This window comes from Poeciliopsis prolifica, unplaced genomic scaffold (assembly GCF_027474105.1).
Source record: "Poeciliopsis prolifica strain line A6 unplaced genomic scaffold, Auburn_PproV2 SCAFFOLD003, whole genome shotgun sequence".
NCBI lineage: Eukaryota > Metazoa > Chordata > Actinopteri > Cyprinodontiformes > Poeciliidae > Poeciliopsis > Poeciliopsis prolifica.
In genome coordinates, this window is record NW_026562378.1 from 18,459,579 (window position 1) to 18,485,520 (window position 25,942).

The 25,942-nt window shown below is 36.5% G+C and overlaps 2 protein-coding genes across 2 annotated transcripts in view; one reads left to right on the forward strand and one right to left on the reverse strand.

Annotated features, from left to right (window-relative positions):
* The window catches only part of kif5ab (kinesin family member 5A, b), a 78,685-nt gene extending 70,746 nt beyond the window's left edge, over positions 1–7,939 (reverse strand). The window contains exon 1 of the mRNA XM_055026949.1: positions 7,346–7,939. Coding sequence (XP_054882924.1) covers positions 7,346–7,474 — 129 coding nt within the window. The 5' untranslated portion in view covers positions 7,475–7,939. The remainder of the gene's footprint in view (positions 1–7,345) is intronic.
* A 3,163-nt stretch (positions 7,940–11,102) lies between these two features.
* On the forward strand, positions 11,103–24,881 carry dctn2 (dynactin 2 (p50)). Its single transcript, XM_055027399.1, has 14 exons — positions 11,103–11,301; positions 11,595–11,663; positions 15,130–15,226; positions 15,627–15,688; positions 15,859–15,957; positions 16,351–16,511; positions 18,126–18,276; positions 18,491–18,556; positions 18,770–18,808; positions 18,965–19,042; positions 19,563–19,634; positions 21,605–21,707; positions 22,397–22,488; positions 24,141–24,881. Exons 1-14 carry the CDS (start codon positions 11,266–11,268, stop codon positions 24,225–24,227), a joined length of 1,212 nt encoding a protein of 403 aa, XP_054883374.1. The 5' UTR covers positions 11,103–11,265; the 3' UTR covers positions 24,228–24,881.
* Positions 24,882–25,942: the final 1,061 nt, after the last annotated feature.

Genomic DNA, 25,942 nt, shown 5'->3' on the forward strand with positions numbered 1-25,942 from the left:
TGAAAACAAAGAACTGGACAACCTTATACAAAACTCTCAACCCTGTTTTCTTCCTTAATGGATGTATTTCACAGCGATAAATGCAGCAACACTGCAGCACCTCTAGAAGACTCATACACATAACACTGAAGAAGCAGCTAAGCAAAGAAAATCTAGTAAATTAAAAAAGGAGTAAAGCAGATAATCAAGTCTTTAATGTGCATGATTCAAATGGGTTCCCAAACACGGTTGGATGGATGCTTTTATCATGTTTAACATACCCATCTTTGTCACCAGAAATAAATCAAAGTTTGATGCAAACAAGATCATGCAGAGGTTAAACTGTTTGTCATATACAGTGACTTGCTGATATCTCTTGTACTCTTCCACAATTTATCAATTTACAACCACAAACTTCATTATATTTCCACTGCAATTTTATGTGATATACATGTATTTGTTTTACTATGATAACCCTAAATAAAATACAATGCAACTAATTGCCATAAACAATATCTCAAACTAAACATCTCATGGAATTAGTTCCGATTTGTGATACAACTGCAAGCCTAGCAAAGGATGGCTCTCCACTTAAACTAACAGGCTGAGAATGGAGGAAATTAATCAAAGACCCAACTACGGAGCCTGCAGATAAACTGTTGAAAGTACAACTGCTGGCCAAGAATACAAATACAGTATTTGCAGTTAGCCACAAACCATCTAAGTGAAATGAAACCATGTGAAAGAAGGAGCTCAAGTCAGATGTGACCAAAATTTTAAATTTTAGTCTACATAGAAAATGTTATGTGAGGCATAAAACTAACACTGTGCAGGACCTGAAACATGAGTGGAACAAGGTAGTGGCACAATCATGCTGTTGGAATTGCTTTTCTAGAGTGGGGACAGGGAAGCTGGTCAGAGTTGATAGAAAATGGATGCAATCTTGTGTTAGAGTCTGCAAAAGGCTCAACTGGGGCAGAGCTTACGTTTCCAGAAATATAACTGTAAACATATGTAATGACAACTATAATGAAACATTTTAATCAAAACATATAATTGGGTTGAAATGGCCCAGTCAAAGCCCAGACATATATCAAGTTAAGAGTTTGTGCACAAGACTTGGAAATGCCTTCCTCCTATCAATTTCAGACATACCCAAAAACGTTTGTAGCTGTTAGTGCAGTAAGAGTGTGGTTCTGCAAAGTATTTACTCAAGAGAACTTAATAAAAATGCATGGTGCTCTTTTCTGATATTCATCTATTTATTAAAATGAAATCTCTGGAACAATCAACTATTTAGTAAAAGCCTAATAGAAATAGTATGTGATTTGATTTTCAGTGACTTCAGTCAGAATCAGGTCAAGTCTTATAACTGAGGATAAGTCAACATTAATAAAATGGTAATAAACACAAAAAAAGCACATTTACATGTAGTTAGCGAGGCACTTAAAGTTAAAAAAAAATCTATGTGATAACTGCACCTCCCGTTCACAGATAATACTTATGATAAGTAGGGCTATAATAATCAGCAATTTGCTCCCACCTCACTCTTAAATGCAGCCTGGGGTTGGAGAACAAATAATCACAAGGGTCTTCAACAACAGCAGGCGAACAAAGTGCATAATTTTTCTCATGGTGGACACGGGGTAATGAAAACGATCCCCTGGAGAACTAGTGAGGCTCTGAAGGCTAGTACAGCTTAAGTACAAAACAATGAACAAGAAATATGACTAATATCAGAGGTTTAAAATGAAGTATATTTCATTCAGATTTCTCATTTTGTGTTAATAGTATGATGAGAACAAAATCCATTCTTATTGAGCTTAGCATGAGGACAGCTTATACCTATATGACATCGTCAAAGCAGAAAAAACCCTCCATATATCTTGCTGTGACCGAAGTCACAGGGCTCGTTAATTTATTTATAGAACTGAAAGCATGATTCATAGTGGCGGCTGTTTTTGCTTGCCAGAAGATTAGGAGGGACAATCTGGCCTTGTGACACTGCATTATTGCAGACAGTGAAATACTAGAGACAGCTGTGTCACTCTTGTGCAGAGAAAACACAAAGGCCATGCCTCGGAGCAGTACACGCTCAGGAATCATTACTGTCACACACACACACACACACACACACACACACACACACACACACACACACACACACACACACACACACCCACACACACACACACACACACACACACACACACACACACCCCAGAACGCCACAGAAACCTGCAGAACTCCACAGGTGGCAATGTCAGTGATGACAGAACATTCTTGAGAAAAGAAAAGAAGAAGAAACACATCTACATCTTCATGCAGGCAGATGATTTTGATAGAGTGAGAATTTCTCTGATTGGAACGCTGACATGTTGCGATCTGCAGCTTTAATGAACCAGACAGCATAATTAAGAGTCACATAAAGTCCTGAACATGACATTTATCTATACATCAACAAACAGCAAAAAGACACAGATGTTCAGTAAGACAAATGCTAAAAAAAGACATGAGAAGCCTCTGTAAACCCATCAGGTGTTCAGATCTACAGAATTTCACACTGAATGCTAATGTTACTTCACATCTGCTGGGTGCAAATAGACTCAAAACATTAAATCAGTTAAAACCTCAGCAGGCTTATGTAACGTATGATACAAAAAATCTTCACAAATGAAAATAGGAGTTTGAACACAATGTGCTTCAAAGGATCCTCTTAACTACTGCTTAAATGAAACAGGATTTAAACTTAGTAGAATAAATTCTAATTTAAAACAGAATTTTATTTCAGGACATGTTAACATAATCTGGTTCTCTCGTAGGTGGAGCTGCTACCATTAAGGTTACAATCCAAGTTTTATGTTAAATACAGATTTATATAAAATGAAAATTATTTCTTCATTCCAATATCTGGATTTAGTAACACTCTTTTTAAAATAATCAGTTTTCTGCTTACCAGTTTTGTATACAAATGTATTATGAACATCTTTAGACTCAATATTCTGATAAAAAAAAGTCCACAAAATCATAAATGGATAAACAAAATTGGTTTTATAATATGTCCTGAAAGTTGCAGCACAAACTTTCATAAATTATGTACAAGTTTACATTAAATTTGGGGCAAAACATAGACATCAATAAAATTTGTGAGAAAGTGTGAGTTTTTTTCTGAGCTTAAATATGACTCGCAGATCACACATCTCTGAAAGTCTTTATCAAGTAGTAACAAAACTGCAATTGCAACGTAATGCAAATAATTTATTAGGCACTACCCCTTCCTTTTTGAATTTATAGCATGTACTTGTCATGTTGTGTGGTTTTCTTAGGGTGTAACTATGATGTCACACTAAGAAATATTGCTTAATCACTCTTCAAAATAAGAAAGATGAGAGACCATCCCATAGAGAAATGCCATATTTGTTGAAATCTTCATAAATCTTCAAGTGGTAACGAGAAACTGGCTTCTCACTGGCTCACCCACGCAGACAGAGCAACATAAAAAAAAATCCAACAACTGGAACTGTGACAAAAAAGAACTGACAGGGACTAGGTTAATTTGCTTCCATGCACAGAGAGGACAATAGCAAGAGCAGTAATGCACAGTTCAGTGCAGCAAACAGCAGCAAAACTTCCAAAACAACTGTTTATTTCAGGTTGAGTCCAGGAACAAACAAGTCCTCGGTGTATCACTTCTAGATGGATGATTTACAAGGGGAATAATGTGACTTGGTGCAAATAAGGTATAAAATACTTACTCTGTGTCTATCGTCACTTATAAGAGATATTACATGATATAATAAACAATTTTACCACCTTAATATGTAGTAGCATCCCCAGTAGAAATGGTATTGGCACTTGTATATCTATCTTAGGACTTGAGATTACAACCAGTCAACTTCAAGGAAAATAAATGTCACCCCTGGGTTGCTTTAGAAACACCGTGCAATAGCATGTTAAGTACAATTGCATCTTTGAATTTCAGCTTCCAAAGCAGGATTTACCTTCAAATAGGTGAATGTTCTTTCAATAATTTGGAGTTACAGTCCACAATAAAATCTGCAAATACTGAACCATGAATAGGCAAGAGTTCACTGTACCAAGGTTTCAAAAAGGCAAAAAAATAATAAATGTTTTTCTCATACCATTCTTCAATAAGAAAGTAGAGAGACAGAAAAAGATTTGTTTTTCTGCCTGAAATTTCCCTTGCCCCACTTGTTGCTGCATACAATCAACCTAAAAGAAAGCTGCTTTTCTGTTGCCTAATTAAATGACCATTTCCTGTCACAAAAAACAAAAACAGCCATTTGTTTTCACTTTGTATTTACGATGCACTCTATTCTTTGTCCTTCGACAAAGAAGTCAAAGGACAACAGCAAACTATTTTCTATAATTTTTAATATCTTGAAGTTTTCTCCAGCCTGCCATGAGAGAGTAGTCAACCCATCAATCACAAGCTAAGGTCACTGTCGCTGTACACTGTCAAGTTCTGAAAGAAAACATCTTCAACCATTAGGTTGAAGATGGGTCATTAGGACCGCCCAGAACTGATCTGTTTTCATCAACCTTCACAATGTTTGCATTCACTTGTTTCCTATTGGCTTGGTGTTACAAATACTCATCAAACTTGACATATTCATTCACAACTTCCTTGTACTAGACAAACAATCCAAATTGAAAAATGCAAACCGTAAATGGATTTACGTGTCTATAACCTCCTATACACAGAGCACATCTTGGAAGTAATTGCATTCAGAAAGATGAAAACTCCACTTGCCTTGCTATGATTACATTCGTCTGAACGGAGGAAAACCGAGTGCCGGTTAGAAGATAAAATGACTTAGAATGCATCAGAAATATCTGCTTGTGTTCCTGTAGGTTATTGTTTTTATTGTTTTGTAGCCTTCTGCTGCCAAACTTACTGACAGGGAACAAAAGCGGATTTGTTTTAGTGACAGCTCACTGTTGACTGGCTAATATTATTCTTTATTCTCATATAGACCATGTCAAACTCAGTCAGTCAGTGTGCAAGTAGAGGTGTTCATAGCCTGACTGATTTCCATAAACTTATTTTTATCTTATTCTCTGAAATATACATCTTTAATGTGATGACATATCTGATTCATATTTCACAAGACTAACTATTAGGACTGACCTCTCTAACATCTTCAGAGTTGTTCAAACTCAGGTGCCAAGACTGATGTGGGGATTCTTGATTTTAAACTACTAATCTTCTTAATAATGTTATGCTTTATGCATAAGCAGAGAAATAGTTCAGTCTGCTGGAAACATTCTGTAGCTACAACCAAAATAGTCAGCCATGCAGGACCATTTCCCCCACAAACCTGCAGCGCATTTCAGTGTGTGTTGGTATAGATGTGTGCATGAAAACAAGAGTGGGCCGAGAGGGATTTTCTGCTGTCCTAGTCATCACCACAAGTCAACCCCTAAGGCTTGAAGGGTTCAGTTTTCTTTCATTATCTTCCTCTCTGCGTGTGTGTGTGTGTGTATTTGTGTTTTCTTTGTAGTAGAGAGCAGGTGCTCTCACACTGCACACTGCATTCAGTGTGAAATTAATTCATAGATTTGCATATTTGGCCATATCTATACATGTATTTTACTGGAAACTGACAAATGCATTTATTTCTGTACTATGTGCTTAAATATTACCCTCAGATCCATTTAGATGATTCTCATATTTATCCATGATTCAATAATTTTTTTTCTAAATGTCACCTGGTGTGGAATGTTGACCACATTTTTAACCTTAGCCTAAGGTGTATATTAATAAACTTATTAGGGATTGGTTCACTTCAATTACAGCGCATAATCACTAATAACCACCATTAGGGATTATGAGCAATTTGAGTTTCTCTGAAAGCAAAGCCATCTGCATCTCACCTAAAACATCATCAGCAGGCAGCTGGTAACATTCATAACCAAAGAAATCAATACCTTTCTGATTAATTATCCAAGAAAGGGCACAAGCAGTGGAGTTTGATATGAGCAATATATTTTTTTCTGTCTAAGGTAAATACAGTTATTTATCAGTTATTTATCAGTGGTGCCCTGAACAGACAAGGTTTCTGTTTATTATGTGCATGTTCAGTCAATAGGAGTGGGTCCTCCCCTTGGTGTGCACATGTGCACAAAATATTGCCATATCCAACAGGTGGCCAATGATGCCTGTGACCAACTTATGATTCTCTGCTAAATTGAATTATTATTTTTGAGTGTTTTAGCGAGTCTACACTGAATTTGGTTAGATTGGTTAAATCTGAACTTGATTGTTATATACCGACCAGAGATTTTTTTTTTTTCAATTCGATTTATGTTTTCTTCTTTTCTTTTTTGAAAAGAAGAAAACATAATAGAGAATATTTTATTGGCATTAAGATCACTAAAGCATCAGATAAGCATCAGATAAGCAGAGAAAGCACGATGTGCAGACTAGTCAAACAAGGGCTGGATTACATTACAATGATTACGGATGCTGAAAATCAATCTATCCATTCAGTGTTTCTCAATGCCGGTCCACAGGGACCGCTGCCCTGCATGTTTTAGATGAATCTTTGTTCCAGAACACCTGATTCTAATGATTACATGACCTCCTCTCCATGCCACCAAGTGCTGCAGAATCCAAAAACATGCAGGGTAGTGGTCCCTGAGGACCAGGATTGGTAAACACTGATCTAGATCAATTAGTATCTGCTTAGTATTTTTCTTTTTTAATGCTTATAAAACATTATATGTTTTTTTTTTTTTTTTTTTGTTGCTTTTTTCAGATTGGGTTTTCTTAGGTAAATGGACTGTAGCATTTAGTTGTGTGTCAGATGAGGCAAAAGGAAGGGCTTCCACAGGAGGCTTTAATACGAAGACCATCTCTGGAGGTGACAAGAAAATCCACCAGATCAATATCAAGCAAACACGCCTAAGTTGAAACAAAAAGGCAGGGTAATATTTTAAGAGTTGATGATGATATTGATCATTTTTTGTATCAGACAAACCCTAAAGTTAAAACCTTTAGACACAAAATTCATCTTTAACACAATCAAGTGCTGTATTATTTCAAAGCAATTGATATTTTACTCCAAAAAACATGCACGTTGCATTTTTGTTCTTTTTTCTTTTCTTTTTTTTTTGGCTTTATCGCCCCTCAAATAGCGGCAGCACATTATGCTGCAGAATACTAATAGTATTACCAATAGTATTGATGGAGGCTATGCATAGTTTGATCCCTGCATCAAGCCTTTAAGCTCCAAGTCAGCAGTCTGGTCAGGATCGGATATGATTGTGAAATGAATAAGTTTAACCCCCAACATCACTCGAGTGCATGCAAGGGTGTCAACAGAGGAGATAAACAACTTACCCCAAAGATGACAGTGTCTTCCCCTTGAAATATTGGAATGAACTTATCTCCGCGGGTAATTTCGGACTGGTTCAGCGGGCGGAATCGACACAACACCTTGATATTGCATTCAGCGTTGGAATCAGCCATCGTGAATGGAAAAATAAAGGACGAGCGTCCAGGACAAGGAAAGGAATTTAAAAAAAAATCCTAAATAAGATCCCCTGTGTTGAAGCACCTGACTGAACCCACTGCCTTATGTCCACATGCAAAGCGAGTCTGACAAGCGAAGCATTTGGAGGGAATACAGAACTACGACTTTTTAGATCCAGAAATGATTAAATAAGTATAAAACAAAAAGCAGAAAGCAAGCTGTTTGGGAGTAATTTTCAGCTTTAAAACCCCCTCAAACTAATCCGTGCAGCCGAGCGGCGGAGAACATATAGGGGACCAATAAATGAGGAGTGTAGTCCAAAGTGATCCCGTCTATCTGGACGGGTTGCAGGCTTCTCAGAGACATGCCTTGCATCACTGCCTTCTCAATGGGGGCGGGGCGTGGTGGAGTAGCGACTCACATCCTCCCTCATCAACATCACTGAGCAGAGCGGAGGAGCACACAGCGGCTCCATCCTTCTGGCTAACTCGCAACTGTCTCATGCAAAAAAAAAAAAAGTTTGTGTGCTTCTGCTACATTCAAACAGTGTAATAGTTTGGGTGCTGCTCAAATGTTTTACTAAAAAGGAACTTATTTGCACAAATTTTCTAACCTTCCTTATCTGCAGCGAAGGGGTATGGATCTATAGTTTCTTTTAAAATCCTTCATTTTAAAATAAATGAAGGCTTTCTTCCTTCATTTGGCAATGTGAGACAAAATCATAGACATGGCAATGCTTTTCTTTAGTATAAAGCATTGTGCTATTTGTATTATGATGTTTTTATTTACTAAAAATGGAATTTCCACAATCGAATAATTTTTATGTAATAGGGGAGGCATTTGTTTGATTGTTTATGTCTTCAGATTTTGTCCAAATAGCATTCATGAATAAACAAAGTCTGATGCGATTGAAGTCATAACTTTATATGTAGTCTTCGAAAAGATTAAACCTACATACACTAAGATTGTGTGTTTAAACAATTTGTGAAAAGCTAAGATGCTTTAGCTTTATAGGTTAATTGTCAACCATCAAAATAAATTGAGGCAGATGTAGTTTAAAGCAACACTTCAAACATGCTGCTTCCTAGTGTGAGATCCATCAACCCAACCATTCATCTGTCCATCCATCTCTCCAGCCTGGTGAGACAGTGTCATTATTCACAGTGAAAAGACTTTGGTGTCAGCATGAGGTGAAAGGCGACTCACAGAGGAAGAAGCGATTACTGTAAAAAACAGCAAGAGAAACAGATTATAAATTTGCAAATGCGCACATTACATTCCTTAATTACTGGAGAAAGGGCCTTCGCACTCAAAAAACAATTTTTTTTTAGTTTTCTAAAAAAATGTCATTAAATAATGTCATTCTGGCCATTATTTAATTAGGAAGAGAAAAAGCAGGGAAAGGGAGATACTTCAATCTTTAGAACAAATGTTTTGGCTGGCAATATCCAATATCATGTGAAGGTGTTTTGCATGACAAACTGGTTCACTTTACAGAAAATAACTTTATGAAGAAATATAGTGCCATATCTTAAGATAACAACTCAAAGATTAATGGTTGATTATTGTAAACTTGAATAAGTTATAAAATTTCTGCCAAAATGAATGTACTACAATTCCAGCAACCTAAGGTGAAAGACTTTAGTAAGACATTTGGTCCTAATCATACAGTTTTAACGCAATGCTTACAAAGTAAAGAATAAGTCACACATATTCCCACTTTCTCAGTAATAGTTCTTTTTCATTATTCTGGCATTTTGTTAAAGCTAACTGATCCAAGATAGCAAAAGGTCGGTCTGAGATATTATCAGACAGTGCATGAGAAAAAAATATAATGTGTTCTTTACACAGTGTATGTAAATATCTGGGTTCACATGTCTTAGTATTCAGTTGCACAGTTATTGAAAAGTACTGGAAATAAAATATAACCAATGAAACAATATCCTTACTGGAAAAAAAAATACACATTTTGTAATACACATTTATTACATTTATTACTTGCATTGATTAATTGTTTGTGAAGTTGCTTGACCCATAAAGTTGCTTTTTCCCTTTTATTTTTCAGTTCACAGCTGTCTAAAGCCTTCTAAGCAAGTTGCAGCTCAAATAGCCCATCTCCTGGGTTTAAGGGGGTTAAGGATGAGTTATTGTCTTGCTCTTTTCCTTGTCTGCAAAAAATAATGAATAGGGATAAGTGGGAGCAGTTTTCAGGAGTCCAGTGTGTTCATTGTATCACTCTGTCAGATATAGTACCCAAACCAAACCAGACAGTTATACAAATGTACAGTCACAATGATTGTTGAACAGAATTGAATCAGAATCTTCAGGTTAAACATCCTCAGTTGGTAGACAAAGAACAGTGAATTTATGTAGGTTATCCGCTTCATACATGGTAAACGATTATGGATTTCCTAATATTCAAAGTGCTGTTCAAAATAAGCGTACAACTGACAATCTCCTAAAGTTCAGCCACTGTGTTTTTGGTGTTAAGCTACAAGCTGTTACCATTTGGCCAGCTGTCCTGGATTCAAATTAATCTCAATTAAATATCAGGCTGGTATACTCATGTCATCTGCAAACAGAGGAAGCTCTGAAGAAGCATGTGAGAAGATGCAGTCATCAAGCATCACTGTTGCAGGATAAGAATAGTGGAGAAAGCACACACGCCTAGAGAACACCTGTTCAGATTATACTGGAGCTGGATCTCCCCAGTCTCACCAGCTGGTCTCTATCTGGTGTTCCTAATGTTCCTAATCCACTGAGAAAAAAACTCTAGCAATTCAAGTTGAGGACCAGTGAAAAGAAACTGTTTGTCTATACACAATGCCATTTATAAATGTCTCAATTTAAATAGACAATTTTTAGAATTATATAGAAATTGCCCCCTTTTTTTTCTTTTATGATCTTTGTCCTCTTGTGTCGTCTTAATGTTTTATTAAGATCTTGTTTATTTTACCATCAAGTAAATCAGTAAGACATTTAATATAAACATATCTGAAAAAAAAACAAAAAACATATAACTGAATTGTAACAACAGCAAATTTGTCTTTAAAAAAATTACGTTTCTGACACATTTGATGTATTTAAACATTTTACTACAAACTCTGACACAAAGTTTGTACTGCAAACGTACAAAATCAATTTCAATCTAGAAAAAACTTATATAAATACATTCATAAAAGTTATACAAGAGCTCCACAACACTATGACGTTAATAACAAGAATGTTTTGGAAAGTAAACTGTTTTCACTATCAATGCATTCACTCGTTTCACTATTTTCTTTCAGTCGTACTTTTGGCGCCCTCATGTGTCTCATAAGTAGGCTTGTCTTTGGTCAAGTAACAATATTCAAGAAGTGAAAAAACTAAAATAATTAGTTAAATTTCATATCTCTCATAAATTAATATGCCTTGTTTATTGATACATTTTAAGAAAACAGATTAGAGAAAAAGTGTCCTTAAAACATATTGGTTGGCGAAATGTACGCGGAATGACGCGTGACGGCTGAGGTGTGCTTGTTTTACTGTTTTTAATAAGACGCTTGCCGCTTTCCCATTGACATAGCGTTAACTGCACCGCCCATGTAAGACCGAGTGAAATAAATCGAGCAGACACGCTGCCAAATCAAGCCAGTGACCACATCAGCTTGCACCGCTCCGCCGGCTGAGATACTGCTGGCTCATCCATCGCTAGCTTTTAATATAATCCCACTCAGCGAATCGATTGCCTGAACGGTTTTAGAGGCCGCTGTTACATTTTGTTGTGTTTTTGTTCTTCCCGTTGACAATGGCTGATCCTAAATACGCAAATTTACCAGGAATTGTAAGTTGCTAACGCTAACAAACACATATTCAGACTGAAAGGTGGAACTGCTAGCTAACAGCTCTGCTGCTGAACCTTTTATCTTCTTATTGTCTGCGAACAATCCACACTGAATAGCAGATAGTGTTGCGTCTCAATAGCAGACGTGCAACTAAGATAATGCCATATGATGCAAACATACAGAATTGTTAGACTTAGCATTTTGATGTTTCTCAGTGCACCCGGGGCGTTGGCCAGGCTAATACAAAACAAACCAACGAAATAACAGCATTTATCGCATTTTGTTTCTGTAGGCTTTTAACGAACCAGACGTGTACGAGACTGGCGACCTTCCAGAGGACGACCAGGCTCAGTTTGAATCGGTAGGTGATCTTTCTGTACTAATGTATGGCTTTATTACCGAGTAGCCTGCTGCTAACACTAATAAGCTAACTAACGTTTAGCCCTCCTCTAACGGACAGTTGGTTCCTTCATTGTTATCTAGATCATTATGGTCTGTTTGACATCAACTATCTATTAACAGTTACTTGATTTTTCAACTGAAATTCAATTTCTAGCAACTAGTTTGTGTAGGATTGCACTCCGCTGTCCAGTTGTAATTTTTGTCATGAAGCACAACTTCTACATGTTTAGCCACGGTTACTATCTTTATAAAAACTGAACTGTTAAGATTACTTTACCGATCCTCTGTTGGTGCTTTAGTTGTATTGTAATAAGTTTAGGGGGGAAAAATCCCGATTTGGTGTATGTTTTTTTTTTCCCTCTAAATAATAAATACATTCTCCACATCTGCACTGAAAGTTAGAAATACATTTCCAAGAGACAAAAATTTCCCCCTGAAGTCTCGCTGTTCATAATCATACCATGATGATTATCTTGTGACTTTACGAAAAATGTTCTGTGGTGTTCTCTTTTTTTTTTGTTGTTGTTGTTGTTTTTTTTATCTAAATTCCCAGTTAAAAAAAGTTACTGGTTTTGACTTTCTGTGTACCAGTCAACTGACTGGTGCTGCTTTAATTTTTATTCTTTTTTTTTTTTTTAATTGTCTAATGTTGATAGGTCAGCCAAGCAAATCTTAATTGGCATTTGCTTTTCCGTGTTGCCACATTTATTCTCCCTGTTCTCTTGTCCCTGTTGTGACCCCTCTTCATCCCTCCTGGGACCGTAGTGTGTACAAGTAAGATTTCTCTGTGAGCTTAATGCATGTTGGGTTTTCTTCATTAATGATCTATCAAATTCTTCTTTGAGCACTGATTGAGATGAGAACTGGGCTTATAGCATTGTTCCTCTGCTACTATGTAATTCATTTATAATTGTTTTAAAGTGGTAGAAGCTGATTCCTGATTTTTTTTAAAAAAATGTTTAAATCTTATTATGGCCATAATGATGCCAAAGGGTCTAAAGAAGTGTTGATTGATGTGGATATGGGCATGAATGTGTGTGAAAAAGACTTGTATTTTGTTGTTTAACCTGTCTTCATGCTTTAACAACTTGCTTCTCTGCTAACTTTTATGTTCTTGACTAACTGAATTTTCTAAGGAGCTCTTCTGCTTGCTGGCTCATTGCCTGTCCTAATTAACAGGTTGTATGTGGTAGAAACTTACCTGCACTGTGAAATTAAATGCAAATGATCCTTTTAACTGTCCATGAAATCTATAAATGGAAGAAAATCCTGAAGTAAAATGTTTGCTTGTTACCTACACCTCTTTCATGTTTTATAAATACAATCATAAAAAATAAGCTTTGGTTATGGCTTTGGCATTCAGCTAGACTTTCTCCCTTGCCACAGTACCACAAGCTTATTTTTTTCCAGTCCCCATTTTCTGGAGTATGACTGATTAGTTACTCCAAAATGTCTTTTTGGCCAGTGTGTTTTACATCATTTAGGGGTGCAAAAGATCATTATTTTGATCTGGTATTAGATGCATCAGGTTTGTAACTGGGATTATAGCTATTAGTATGCTTTTTTTATTATTATTTTGGATTAATTCAGCCACTGGGCAGCAGGAATATTTCTGGGTTTTCAAACTTAATTTGGGCACGGACCACTCTCAGATTACTGCGGAACACACTTCAGGATATTGACATGACAGTGTAAAATAAATATTATTTAAAAAAAAAAACATTAACTCAACATAATTATTGCTGCTGCTGCTAAAATCAAACAGTATTACAAATGTCATAATTTTAGCTATACTCTGTATTCATTTTGAGTTTGATTGAAAAACTAAATTAAATTAACAAATGTATTTTCAGCAGTTTTTATTTACTTATTTCACACAAAGATATAACATTTTGTCATTTAGTGTTGGAAGTGCCTACATCTGATTGAGCTATCTACTCATTTACCAAGCCTAAAGTCAGCTACTGAACAGCTGTTTCACTCTTAGCTTTAATACTGTAGCTATAAACTGTTCATTTTAGGTTGACTAGTTAAGGTTTCAACACCATGACTGTCATATGTTTTGTTATTACCAGAAATAGTTTATAAAGCTGAATTTGTCTTTTTATGCAAATTAGGAAAAAGTACAGTACTTATTTTGGCCTGCTGATTGGCAGTGGGCAGCAGCAGGTAGGTGAAGGGAACCCCTCAGAGATTATATGTACAATACAGTCAGAGAACACTCTGCTTACGCTTTTGGCTTCTCAGAAAATAGACTTTAATATAGAAATGGCAATATGAGAACATTTTAGCAGTTTTTAAACCTTTATCTTAATAATTAGTAACTGACTATACCTACTATAAATACCATTTTTATTCTAAAGTTTAAAGTTTATCATATGGAATACAGTCAGCAATAATCAGTTCAAACAGTTAACCTCTACACAGTATTCAGAGTTTTCTTATTTACTGTTCAGGAAAATAGTGGAGTTCTTTCTGATGAATATTATTGGAGAGAATAGAAATTCTGGAGTTAAGTCATCTAATCACCCTGAATGAGTGAAGAGGGAAAGAACTGGAGACCTACATTTTCCAGAGAAGCTGTGTCTCCAGGGTCGTGGCTGCAGCGCTCAGAACACTGCTTTCTTTCTTATCTTTCTGAAACCCTGGCCAAGTGTTCCTGTTGTGTGCATGGCATGTGATAACCACATTAATCTGTGTTGTCTCTCTCTCCCCCCCTACTTTTCTCTCTCCCTCTGCTCTTCCATTTTATTTTCTTTAACTCTCTTTGGAAACCCAAGGAGCTGGTAAGAGCCTAACTCACTCTCCTCCTCTTACTCCCCCTCCTGACATCTCTGGAACCAACTGTTTTGGGTGTCCTCTTATGTGTGAATTGGCATTTATTTGTGTGTCAGTGGTGTATCATTTATGTTTACAGTCTTGGTCTCCATAACCAATCATCTTTTTTTTAATTGTTAAATTTCCTTACATCATTAATCAGTTGTCATTTAGAGAGAATAAAGTAGCTCCAGGTGTGTTTCTGGCTTTTTGGTTCATGTAACATTTTTTATGACACTCGGATAATCCAGAAGTAAAATAATTTTAGAGTTGGTTGCATAAAGTGAGTATTAATGGTACATTAATATTGTTTTTTTCATTAATCTCTTTCCTGCTCCTCTAAATTTGGTTAAATCATCTGGTTCATCCCTACAGAGAATCTTCTAGATTATGAGAAACCTTTGCAGATTTTAATAATCTTTTGAAACAATTGCTTTAAATTCGTAATCACGTGGGGGTGTTGTATGATATAGTTCCCTCAATTTGTATTTGGTCATTGATGAATTATGCATTCACTCTTTATCATACTTGTCTATGTGTTTAAACAGACTGCTTTGCTGGATGATGTTTTTGATTAAATGAGTGTTTTTTGTTGTTGTTTTAATCAGGAGGAGCTTTGCAGTGACAGCGTAGAGAGGATTGTGGTCAACCCTAATGCAGCCTATGACAAATTCAAAGACAAACACATCAGCACCAAAGGACTTGGTCAGTTTGTATTCAACAAATAGCTTGTTTGAGTCACTCAGTTTCTGAAGCATTTCAACTTTACTGATACATAAAGTGTCTAATTTAAAATAGTTTTTGATTTTAAAACTATTTTCTCTGTGAATGGAAATGGGCCTCTACACACAGTTTTTTTTTCTCCAATAAAGTAAAAAAAATAGTAATTTTGTCAAATATTAACTTTCATTATTATAACAATGCAATTTATTTGCCTACTTAGTCTTTAAAAAAAAGTGAACCATAATATAGTATTTTATTACTATAACATCTTAACATCTTATTAAAGATGTTTTTCACTTTCCATAAATGAGCATTGATGTCTATAGCAATCAGTCAACTTTTACTGTTTTTTTAAGTGTTATGACAAATGTCTTTTTCACAGACTTCTCAGATAGAATCAGTAGAAGCAGAAGAGTGGGTTATGAGTCGGGAGAGTTTGAAATCGTAAGTGCTGTAGAAATGCATCAATGTATATTTTTTTTAATGGATAATTACTTTTCCATTTTTTTTTTATTTTATTTTATTTTTTTAAATTTTTTTAGAATTTTTTTTTTCAGCTGTTGAACTTCATTAATATTCAGACTTTTTTGTTTTTCTCTTTCTTTGTGCTTTAGCTCGGTGAGGGCAGCGGTGTGAAGGAAACACCCCAGCAAAAGTATCAGCGCCTGGTTAACGAGATCCAGGAACTCGTTCAGGAGGTGGACACCATCCAGGTGGGCTGCTAGCAGCACATTCACCCTGAAAAAATCTGGGAAAAAATTTCATCTGGTTTTAAACACTGAATTGAAAAATGCACACCAGATGGTGTGCTTTTTTTTTTTTTACACGTTTCCAATATTTCCAGACCATTTAATCATATTTGAAAGTTTATGCAGTGAGTACTTATGGAGTGTAACCTCAATTTCAAGCTAAATTGAATTTAGAACAAGCACATAGTTTGAGTTGACATTCTCCAGAAATTGATCATAAGGGCCTTGACCTCAGCAAAAACAGCAGCACAAAATACAATAAGACAGCCATCAGCTCAGCAAAACATTTTCTGTTGTGAATGTACCCTGACATGAAAATTATGTTCGTTGACATACTCCACCAATTTTACTTTCTAGGCTACTGCAAAGGAAAGTAATGCAGAGGAGCGCCTCACCCCGGTGGTTCTTGCTCAGCAGGCAGCGCAGCTGAAGCAGCAGCTGGTTTCTGCCCATCTTGATTCGCTGCTGGGACCGCAGGCACACATCAACCTGGCCGATCCAGATGGAGCGCTTGCCAGGTGAGATGAGAGCAGCCTGGCAAGGTGGTATCTTTATTTACATACAACTGTCATGAATGTTCAAAGTGTACCGTTAAGATTCAGCAAAGACAATCTGTCAAAGACGAGCATTTTAATTTTAAGATTTGGAGCCAATTTTACTTGTGGTGTTCTGAGCTTATTTATGCATGGGGTTTATTAAGAGATATTTTAGTCTGCCTTACTAAACTGGTCTTTAAACCTTTTCTAATGTTGCAATGTCGTTACGATCATAAACTTTAGAGATTTTAGGTAAGAAACCGTAAATAATTAAATTACTGTGAAATGTATTCTGTTGTTCTCGTTAGGTGAGATTAAAATATGTTTTTCCAACATTACAAAACCAAATGGTAAAAAACCAAAACTGTGCAAAGCCCTGAAGACTCCAGCATTACTGGGATCAATGATGGCGACAGCATCATGCTTTTCTTGTAGCAGACATATTAAAAGGGTTTGGAGACATTGAGGTAAACGGGTCAAGCTAAAGGGCGATCCTGGAAGAAAACCTTATGGAGGCTTTAAAAAACTTGAGACTGGACTTCTAAACATGCAGCCACAGCTACATGACTGAGAATGACTTTGATCAAAATACATCCATGTGTTAGGATGACTTTGGTCAAATACCAGACCTGAATGCTGTTGAGATATTCAGACACTCTCCATTCAGTTTGGGCAAACTTGAACTTTTTTTTTTTTTTAAGAGTGGGGAGAAGTTTCAGTTTACTGATGTGAACAGCTGGTGGAAAACAAACAGAATGCCTACCTACATTTAAACAATGTATTATTTTTCTTCCACTTCACATTTACATTAATTTGTCACATAAACCCAAATTAAATGCATGAAAAACATTGGTAGCAATGTCAAAAAGTTCAAGCAAAACATTTTGAACTTCCCCCTAAAGTTTAGTGAAACATTATTATAGCCTTCTAAGCTGTTTGGAGTTTTGTCAAACAATAAAGCCTAGTGGAAGAGAGAAGCAAAAATAAATACATCAGTGCCTGGCATAAAATTGCCAAGCAACAACTCGTTTCAAACTGAAATATAACATGCATAGAAATTAGGAAAAGTCAAAGCATGTGGAAAATGCAAATGCTAAAAAGCTCAAATGTCGCTTCAGGTTTTAGGTAGAACATATTGACAAAGGTTTTCAATTTTAAAGGGAAAATGTATACAATTTTTTATTTTTTTGACATTTTGGCTTAATTACTGTTTTTAGTGAATGGCATATTTTAGAGTTTGGATATAATCATGATGAAATAATCATCAACTGGAGTAACCAATTAATTGTGCATAATACTTTTGATGGCTTTTGACACTTGATGTGGGTTGGCTCAACAGTCCACGAACCCTGCACTGGGAATTGCAGCCAGACGGGAGGCAGGAGATGCTGAGAAATATGTCAAAATCCAGCATAAACAGGGAAAGCTGAAGCTTCAAGAAGCATCTTGGGATTGAAACAATGGAAAGGGACACATTTTCACCTTCAAACTGAAATTTAAACGCATTGAGGAGAGAGACAGACAGCAGCACTGCTATTAACTGCTTTGAACAGACTCTATAATCATTCTGCGTCTTCCTCTCCCTCCTGCCTGCAGGCGTCTGCTCACCCAGCTGGAGGCGGCGAAGGGCAGTCGCAGCAGCTCCGCAGGAGATGGCAAACCCTCTTCAACAAAGGGTCCAGATGGAGTGGTGCTCTACGAGTTGCACAGCAGACCAGAGCAGGAGAAATTCAACGAGTCTGCCAAGGTAACGTCGAGGTTAAGGCGGTGGGGGCTAGCGTCTTGATGAGTGCAATCTGAATGTTTTAGTCAGACGAGCTCCCTGATGTGCTGTGTTTTCATTCACGTATCTGAATATTTGTTGGTAATACACTGGATGAGGATACAAAAACACAGCAATGTGCTTTGCGGCATGCTGATGTCGCTTCCAACCATGTGTCGCCTGTTTTCCATCCCTGTAGATGGCGGAACTGGAGAAGCGTCTGGCTCAGCTGGAGATCGCTGTTGGCTCCGGGTCAGACAAGCAGGTACACACTGATGGATTTTACACACAAATCCGCCTCAGTGTTTCTGTCACACATTCATACTTGGCCTGTACATTTGCTTCTCTTTTAATCATCAAACAACAAAATATTTATGCCTGTCTAAACGCATCACTATCCATAAAGTGAAATAGAACCACATTGATTTTCTACTGTAATTTAAGAAAGAAGTTCTAATTTTCTGTTTGTTTATTGTAGGGACCTCTTAATGCTGGTGTACAAGGAGCCAGTTTGATGGTAAGTCCTTTTATTTAGAAGTTATTCAGAGTTTGTGACATGTAGCAGAAAAACTGGGTCACTTAAAGAGGTCACCAGTCCCTGCCAACAGAATGGGAGAAACACCGGATTCTATTCTCAGGTGTGTTTGTAACTTTTGTGCATCTTTCACCTCAGGACACCATTGAGCTCCTGCAGGCAAGGGTCAGCGCACTGGACTCGGCCACACTGGATCAAGTAGAGGCAAGACTGCAGGTACCTACATTGTGAAACTAGAGCAACTGAGTTTCGATACAAATTTATCAGTCCAGTAAAAATCAGGATGTTTGTAATAATTCTGTATTGTGTGAAGTTTCTGGAATGTCTTTGGATTTCCGAATTTTGCATTTAGTTGAGAGCCCAACATGCCTACTTGCCTACTGTGACTTCCTAAAAACTGCCATCACATCATTTCCATAATGTTTAGTGATGTTTATGGAGATTCGCTGGATGTGAACTGCTAGCAGAACTTTGTTGTTGTTTTCTGTTTGAATTCTCTCTACGTTCTGCTTTTTAACACTTTCAAAGGCCTCTGTGCTCCAGGGAAATAATGTCCTGGCTGCAGCATTTTGATCATAGTGCTACTTCTTTTAGTGGGCGGTTTTAAATGCTTACAAAGAATGTTTACATCATATGCTGTCTTAAAAAAAAAAGCTCTTTTGCTTGTCTTGTAAGAAAATTGTCCCCTTGAGTTCTGTGAATAATTTTTTTTTTGTTATTTAAATCTATCTTCCAGAGTGTCCTTGGGAAGATGAATGAGATTGCCAAGAACAAGGCAGCGATTGAAGATGCAGAAACACAAAACAAGGTTAGTAATCCCGGTACATGTATCACGCCTCTGTGCCGAGTAAAGACAGGTTGTATCAAAGCAAAGGATCAGTTTCTTCATTCAGCCATAAGAAATCAGGCTTCTTCTTCTTCTCTGAAGACTTTTTATTTATTTAAAGAAGCTGTTATCTATGAGACATGGATAACTGGACCAGTCCAGTGCTCTGACAACTAAACTAAGAGCTAAGAATGAAAACCACTGCAATGTCACCCCATGTTTTTAAGGGGTTCACTGACGACAGGGAGACGGTAAAGTGATTTTTAAAAATATTTTTAAAGGATTAATTACATGTGAAGCACAGATGGTTTATTCTGTTTGACAAAAGAAAATGCTGGTGTGTGGTTTGATAAAACCACCTATGACATCGTCGTGGGATGCCACATGCATTTTTATTGTCAAACTGTTTGTTCCTCATCGGATCTGTTTGACCTGTATCATTATCATAGCCGTCAACTGTTTAAGAGTGATTTATGTTAGAGGCCAGTAGGTGGCAGCAGGTTTTATTTAATGTAATGCTTTTACTTTTACTAATGCATGGTAAAGTTGTTTTCAGGTCTTGTTGCTTTTCAAATTTTCCAGGGATAGGTTAATTATTTTATGCTTTTATGTCAGAAACTGAAAATTTATCAGCTGTTTAAAAACAAAAAATCTGTTCATCACAGAGTAAACAAATTGAACAAAACTGTTCATAAAGCACATTCAGATGTTGAAATTGTTCAAAGTTCTTAATAAAATATTAAGAACAGAGCAGAAGGTACTGCCCAGCCCAGGTTGCATTGATCTTCCTGATTCATGATCGGCAACTAAAGCTGGAGAAGCGCTACTCAAATTTCAATCTGAATTTAACCCTTAATTCCCAGTCAAGAAAAATCTGCCTGGCTGTACCAGTTGTGGTCAGTCTGCACAAAAATCTGTGGTGAGGTGGGATGACATCTGTGTGCAAGAACCAAACTGTCACTGCCAAAAAAGTATTTATTTTTATTTTGAGTTGGATCTGGATGAAGTCTGGTAGTGTGAAGTGATTCAACTGTAAACATGCATCACTGACATGTTGGAGAGACTGGTAGATTACCTTTTTTTTTGACAATAAAACATTGTGAACATTAAAGCACTGGGCATTATACAAACTATTAACTGTCTAAAAAACGGAACAAAAAAGTTAATACTTGACAGTCTGGCGAGCTGTACAGGGTGTACCCCACCTCTCTCCCGGAACGTTGGCTGGAGATGGGCACAAGCACCTCCCAACAAGGGTGTAAGAAAATGGATGGATGAAAAAATTAATATTTTGAAGCCTAAAATTCAGTAAATAATGAACAGATTTAGTAAAATAAACCAAATAATTCACATATTGAACAAAACATTTCTGACCAAAATAATAGAATTATTAGATGATTTATTTGTGTGTTTCAGATAAAACATGCGATTGTATTTTTTTTTTAGATTCCAGCCAACATCGACAGTCATTTGAAAACCGACAAATGTCAGAATTATCAAAATTAAGCTTTCAAAATGAGTATTACTAAGAATGCAGTCAACATTAATCCAATCATTATTACTTGTGAGTTAAACTGAACATATTCCAAATAACATCTTCATTTTTGTGGGGGAAGCACAACAAATGTAGACTCACCGAATTCTGAGGCTGTCTTGTATTAACGGCATTTATTGATAAGGTGGTTCCGCTGTTGCCCTCATGAGTGTTTTATGCTCAGGTGGTCTAAGTCCTATTGCCAGTGATCACCAGCAGGTTCAGGTAATGGATCCAAGTTTTCTGGTTATATGAACATCTAATCTTTTTGGAACCTGAGATGGTGTGAAAGTTGTCAGTCTGTGAAAACTGAATTTCAGACCTTCTTAAGAGTTTGAAATTGTAGAAAGAAAAACCAGATTGTCTTAATTATTGGTATTAGCCACCAGTCCATCCATTTCCATTTCCATCTTGTCAGGTGTCACAGCTGTATGATGTGGTGCAGAAGTGGGATGCCGTGTCCACCTCTGTTCCTCAAGTGGTGCAGAGGCTTGTTGCTGTCAAGGAGTTGCATGAGCAAGGTAAGACCTAAGAAAGTGACAACCTGACAGTCACTGTTTTCATTCATTTACACACAGAAGGCCTTCAAACTCAAAAATCAACTTCCTGAGGAAAAGAAACCCCCGAACAGTCAACTGAAGTACTGTACTGGTTTATATTGCAAATATTGTAACAATGTTGCATATCTGGCAAACCTGACATGAGTTACAGCAATAGTGTTAAAAAATCTTTTTTCTGTCCTTTGTATTTTATTTTATTTCAGGGTAGAAATACCTTGAAATGGCTCCCGTGAGAGTTAAAAGGAATTTTATTGGCTAGGGTGGGATGAGAGCATTTTTAGATGCCCAAGATTGTATCTAGAAAGGGGATTTATGATTAAAACTAAAGGACATTAATATTGAGGCGATCAATTGAGTTCATTTTGCATGTTCTTGTTGAAAAATATAGTGTAAAGATAGAGAAGATGGGTTTTAATCAAGCCTGCCAATTTCAAAGAGACATGTAATGTGTTACTTCAAACATTAGTCAAATATCTAAAAGCAGCCACTTCTACTTATTTTATTAACAATATGACAAATACATGAGTGTGTGCAATCACTGAGGAACTCATCAGTTTTATGTGTGCACTATACTCTTTCAGTTTTTCTCTAACAGGAAAACACTGAGTTTTCTTGACTTTCACTTTTTCACTCAACTGTGTGTCTGACAGCCATGCAGTTTGGCCAGCTGCTGACTCACCTGGACACGACTCAGCAGATGATCAACAACTCTCTGAAAGACAACAACACCTTGCTAACACAGGTAGGAAGTTTACTGCCGTCTGGAACAACCGCTACAACATTAATCCTTTCTTCTGCTGGAAATGTGAAACAAGAACACTGGATGGTTTTAGTCTCATAAGTAAAAGTACAAGATGTGAAATTTTATAATGCAATTGAAAATTTGATACTTAATATGTTCATCTAATATTAGATGAGGTAAAGTTATTTTATGATAACCTATTTTCATAAACATTGTGAAATGAGCTTCTTTAAATACCTTTAATATCATATATTTAATATACACTCATACTTGTCTTCTGCAGTGCTGCAGAAATGTAGAGGAGGAGGATGGATGGATAGAAAGACTGACTGGTGCTCACTCTGTTTTTAATACATAACAAATATTCTAGCTCTGAAATGTCCATTTTTATCATTCCATATAATCTAATATTGACGATTATGTCTGGATTACCGTAATGCCTTATTTACCAATCTGGACAGTTAATCAATTCCCCCTTTCTGCCATTCATAATACTGCTGCCAGACTTCTCACTAAATGAGGCTAACGGACTAATATTACAGCAGTTTTCTACTCTTTACTTTGGATAAAGTTGTTTTAAATAACTCGTGCTCCCTTGCAGAGCTCTAAACCCGATACGTTGCTGCTCGTAATTCAGATTCAGAAGATGTTGGTTGTACAAGGCTTAAACCAAAAGGGACAGGTGCATTTCAGTCTGGCTGAAAAGCTGAGAAATAGTTTCCCTCTGATTTGTTTCAGCAGTTCTGTGGTTACTTTTAAAAAGCATTGAAAAACTTTTTTTTATCTGTACTGTTTTTCATTTAAATGTACCTTCTTTTTGTCTGAATGACTGGAAGAAGAGCATTATAAGCTTAACCAACTTGTCTATGAGGTCAAAAGTGTAAATTATTTTTGCTTTACTATTTTCACTGACAAAATATTTTCTCCTTTGGATTAAAGGTATAACATTTAACAAACCCAACAGTTTATCTGCTCCAGCTGCTCTTCATCCAGAGGAACAGTGATAAACCTGGTTGTTTTTTTTTTTTCATTATTGTTGCAGTTGGGTTCACAGGTTTGGTAGTTTCTCTGCATCTTCTGAGGTGTTATCACAGCTTCTGTCCAGTGCAGAGATAACTCGCTTCCCTGCTCGTCCTTCTGTGGCAGAGCATTACTCCTGAAGCCTCTGGTTCAAACACTTCCAGTGTGGTTTCATCAGATCAAGAAATAAATAACATGAGCAGATTTAAGTGTTTTTGCTTCCTGGTCTGGAACACTATTCCCAGTTGGTCGCTTTTTTATTGAAAAATTGTAAGAGGTAAAACTTGTAGAGAACGACCACACCGCAGCAGATCAGTGAAATTGATAAAACCCTCCTATCGGTCTCTTGGAGTTTAAGCTTCACATCTGAACAATATTTTATTTTTAGGAAAAAAGACTTAGTTTTATCAAACTAAGTAAAACAAATTTCATTTTATCTGATGAAAATTAAAACTAACATGCTACTAAGAGTAGTGAGGAGATTAAGATTTAAGTGTATGCTTCCAAAAAAATAATAAATCCCTCATTTGGTGTTAAAAAGAATTCACTGATTTGTGTTCAAATGGCCACTTTGAAATCTGTTGGGTCTTTCTTCTACACTTCTAAATCATCTTCCTCTTTTTACCCTCTAGGTCCAGCAGACAATGAAGGAAAATCTGGTGGCTATCGAGGAGAACTTTGCAGCCCTGGATCAGAGGATGAAGAAAATTTCCAAATAAAGTTTGAATCAGTCCAAGAGAGAGTAGAACATGGACAATAAATATTTGGTTAGAGAGCACAGATCCGAAGTGTTTGGGGTCTAGCGTTGTGCTTTCTGGACGTTCTTCTCTTGCTCAGCCTCCGCCTTTTTTCACCAAATGGAATGTTAGAAAGTTGACAAAATGGGCAAAACAAAAAGGAGACCAACTCATTTCCTCTTCCTTGCATAAAACTGATGTGATTTGAAAATCTTTCATTCCAAACATCCCGTGATTGAAGTCTCTCTTGTTCAGCTTATCAATTTTTAGACTGGACTGTTTTTATTTGTATTCATATAGAAGGTTCTTCTGGAGATTTACACTAAGAGAATTTGTACTGTAACTTTGGAATAAATAAATGAATCCCAGTTTGGTTAGATGACAAAAAATGTTTGCTCTTTAATGCAAGTACGACCTATCGTCCTTTATTGTGGTATCAAGAGCATGTTGGTGTGGGTATAATGTGGAAGGAAAGCTTGTAAATATGCCCGTGCACCTTATTGTTTCCTTACACTCGGTTGCTTGTAACTATATTATTATGACCGGGACACCAGACAAACTTTTAATCTGCTTTCTCATTGCTTACAAATGTTCATCTGTGGTCACTGAAGCTGATCAATAAATTACACTGTCATACATGTGGCTCTGTTCATTTCAGGCTCTCATTTTTAAAATACCTTGATCATTGTCAGCTTTTCAAAAGCAAATATAATCTTACAAATCATAATTATAATTGCGATTAGATGATAAAGCAATATAACCATTAAAAATGTATATAACAAAACTTGAAATGTATTTACTTCAAAAAATACTGCCACATTTATAATTGTTAAATATATGACCACAAGGTGGCAGTATGGCATGTAATAAAGCCAACAAAGAAAATGTTTACAGAAACAATTCAGCTTTATTCATAAAAGCAGGTTCTTGTGCCATTTAAAAATATTTATTTACTGCAAAATTTGTTTTTAGAAATTAACTTTAAATCTTAAAATTCAATTTGTGTTTGCATCTAAAATAAAATGTTAATAGAGTTGGGTGTCCTGTATTTTTTATAATTTAAAAACCTGCCCTGACGAAGCCGGAACCCTGAATTCTGCCCTCTTGGAGCTCTCAGTGTGTCACTGTTTTCACAAAGAATTTTACATAAACTGACCCATTTTCCTACAGAGAATCAGAGTCAAATCTTGTAACCTCATTAATTCATCTAGAAGTAAACAGTATTGTAAGCCAGCGTGAATTCATGTAAAGAAACCGTTTCGGCTTAAACTACAGCAGAGCTCCTCAGTGTTGCCGTATTTCCAAAGGAACTCATGGGAAACCATTAGGGTGTCTGAGGTCAAGCTCAAATCCCTCTGGCATTAAGAGGCTTATAAAAAGCATTAAAACAAAAAGCTGGCTTATGTCTGAAGTCAGGTGACGGTGTTAGTGACAAAGGCTGACAGATAACGGCAGCGGGGTAAAGATCAGGTGCACCGGGTGAGTCACTCAGACACATCAGCACCTGTGCGCACAGTTTGAGATGAAGACTGGAAATTAAGCTTTTACAATAATGTTCAATTTGGACCAACCTGGGACTACATAAATTACAATAAAAGAAAAATCTTGTTTTTAAACAGACATGTACATGACGACCAGCCAGCTTAAAAAAGGCGTATTGAGTGTAACGTAGAAGGAATTTGATCCGGAGCTCCAAC

Coding starts and splice junctions, on each gene's coding strand:
- dctn2 (XM_055027399.1), top strand. CDS start 11,266: ATGGCTGATCCTAAATACGCAAATTTACCAGGAATT. Junction 18,277..18,490: donor AATTCAACGAGTCTGCCAAG/GTAACGTCGAGG, acceptor CCATCCCTGTAG/ATGGCGGAACTGGAGAAGCG. Junction 18,809..18,964: donor TACAAGGAGCCAGTTTGATG/GTAAGTCCTTTT, acceptor CTTTCACCTCAG/GACACCATTGAGCTCCTGCA.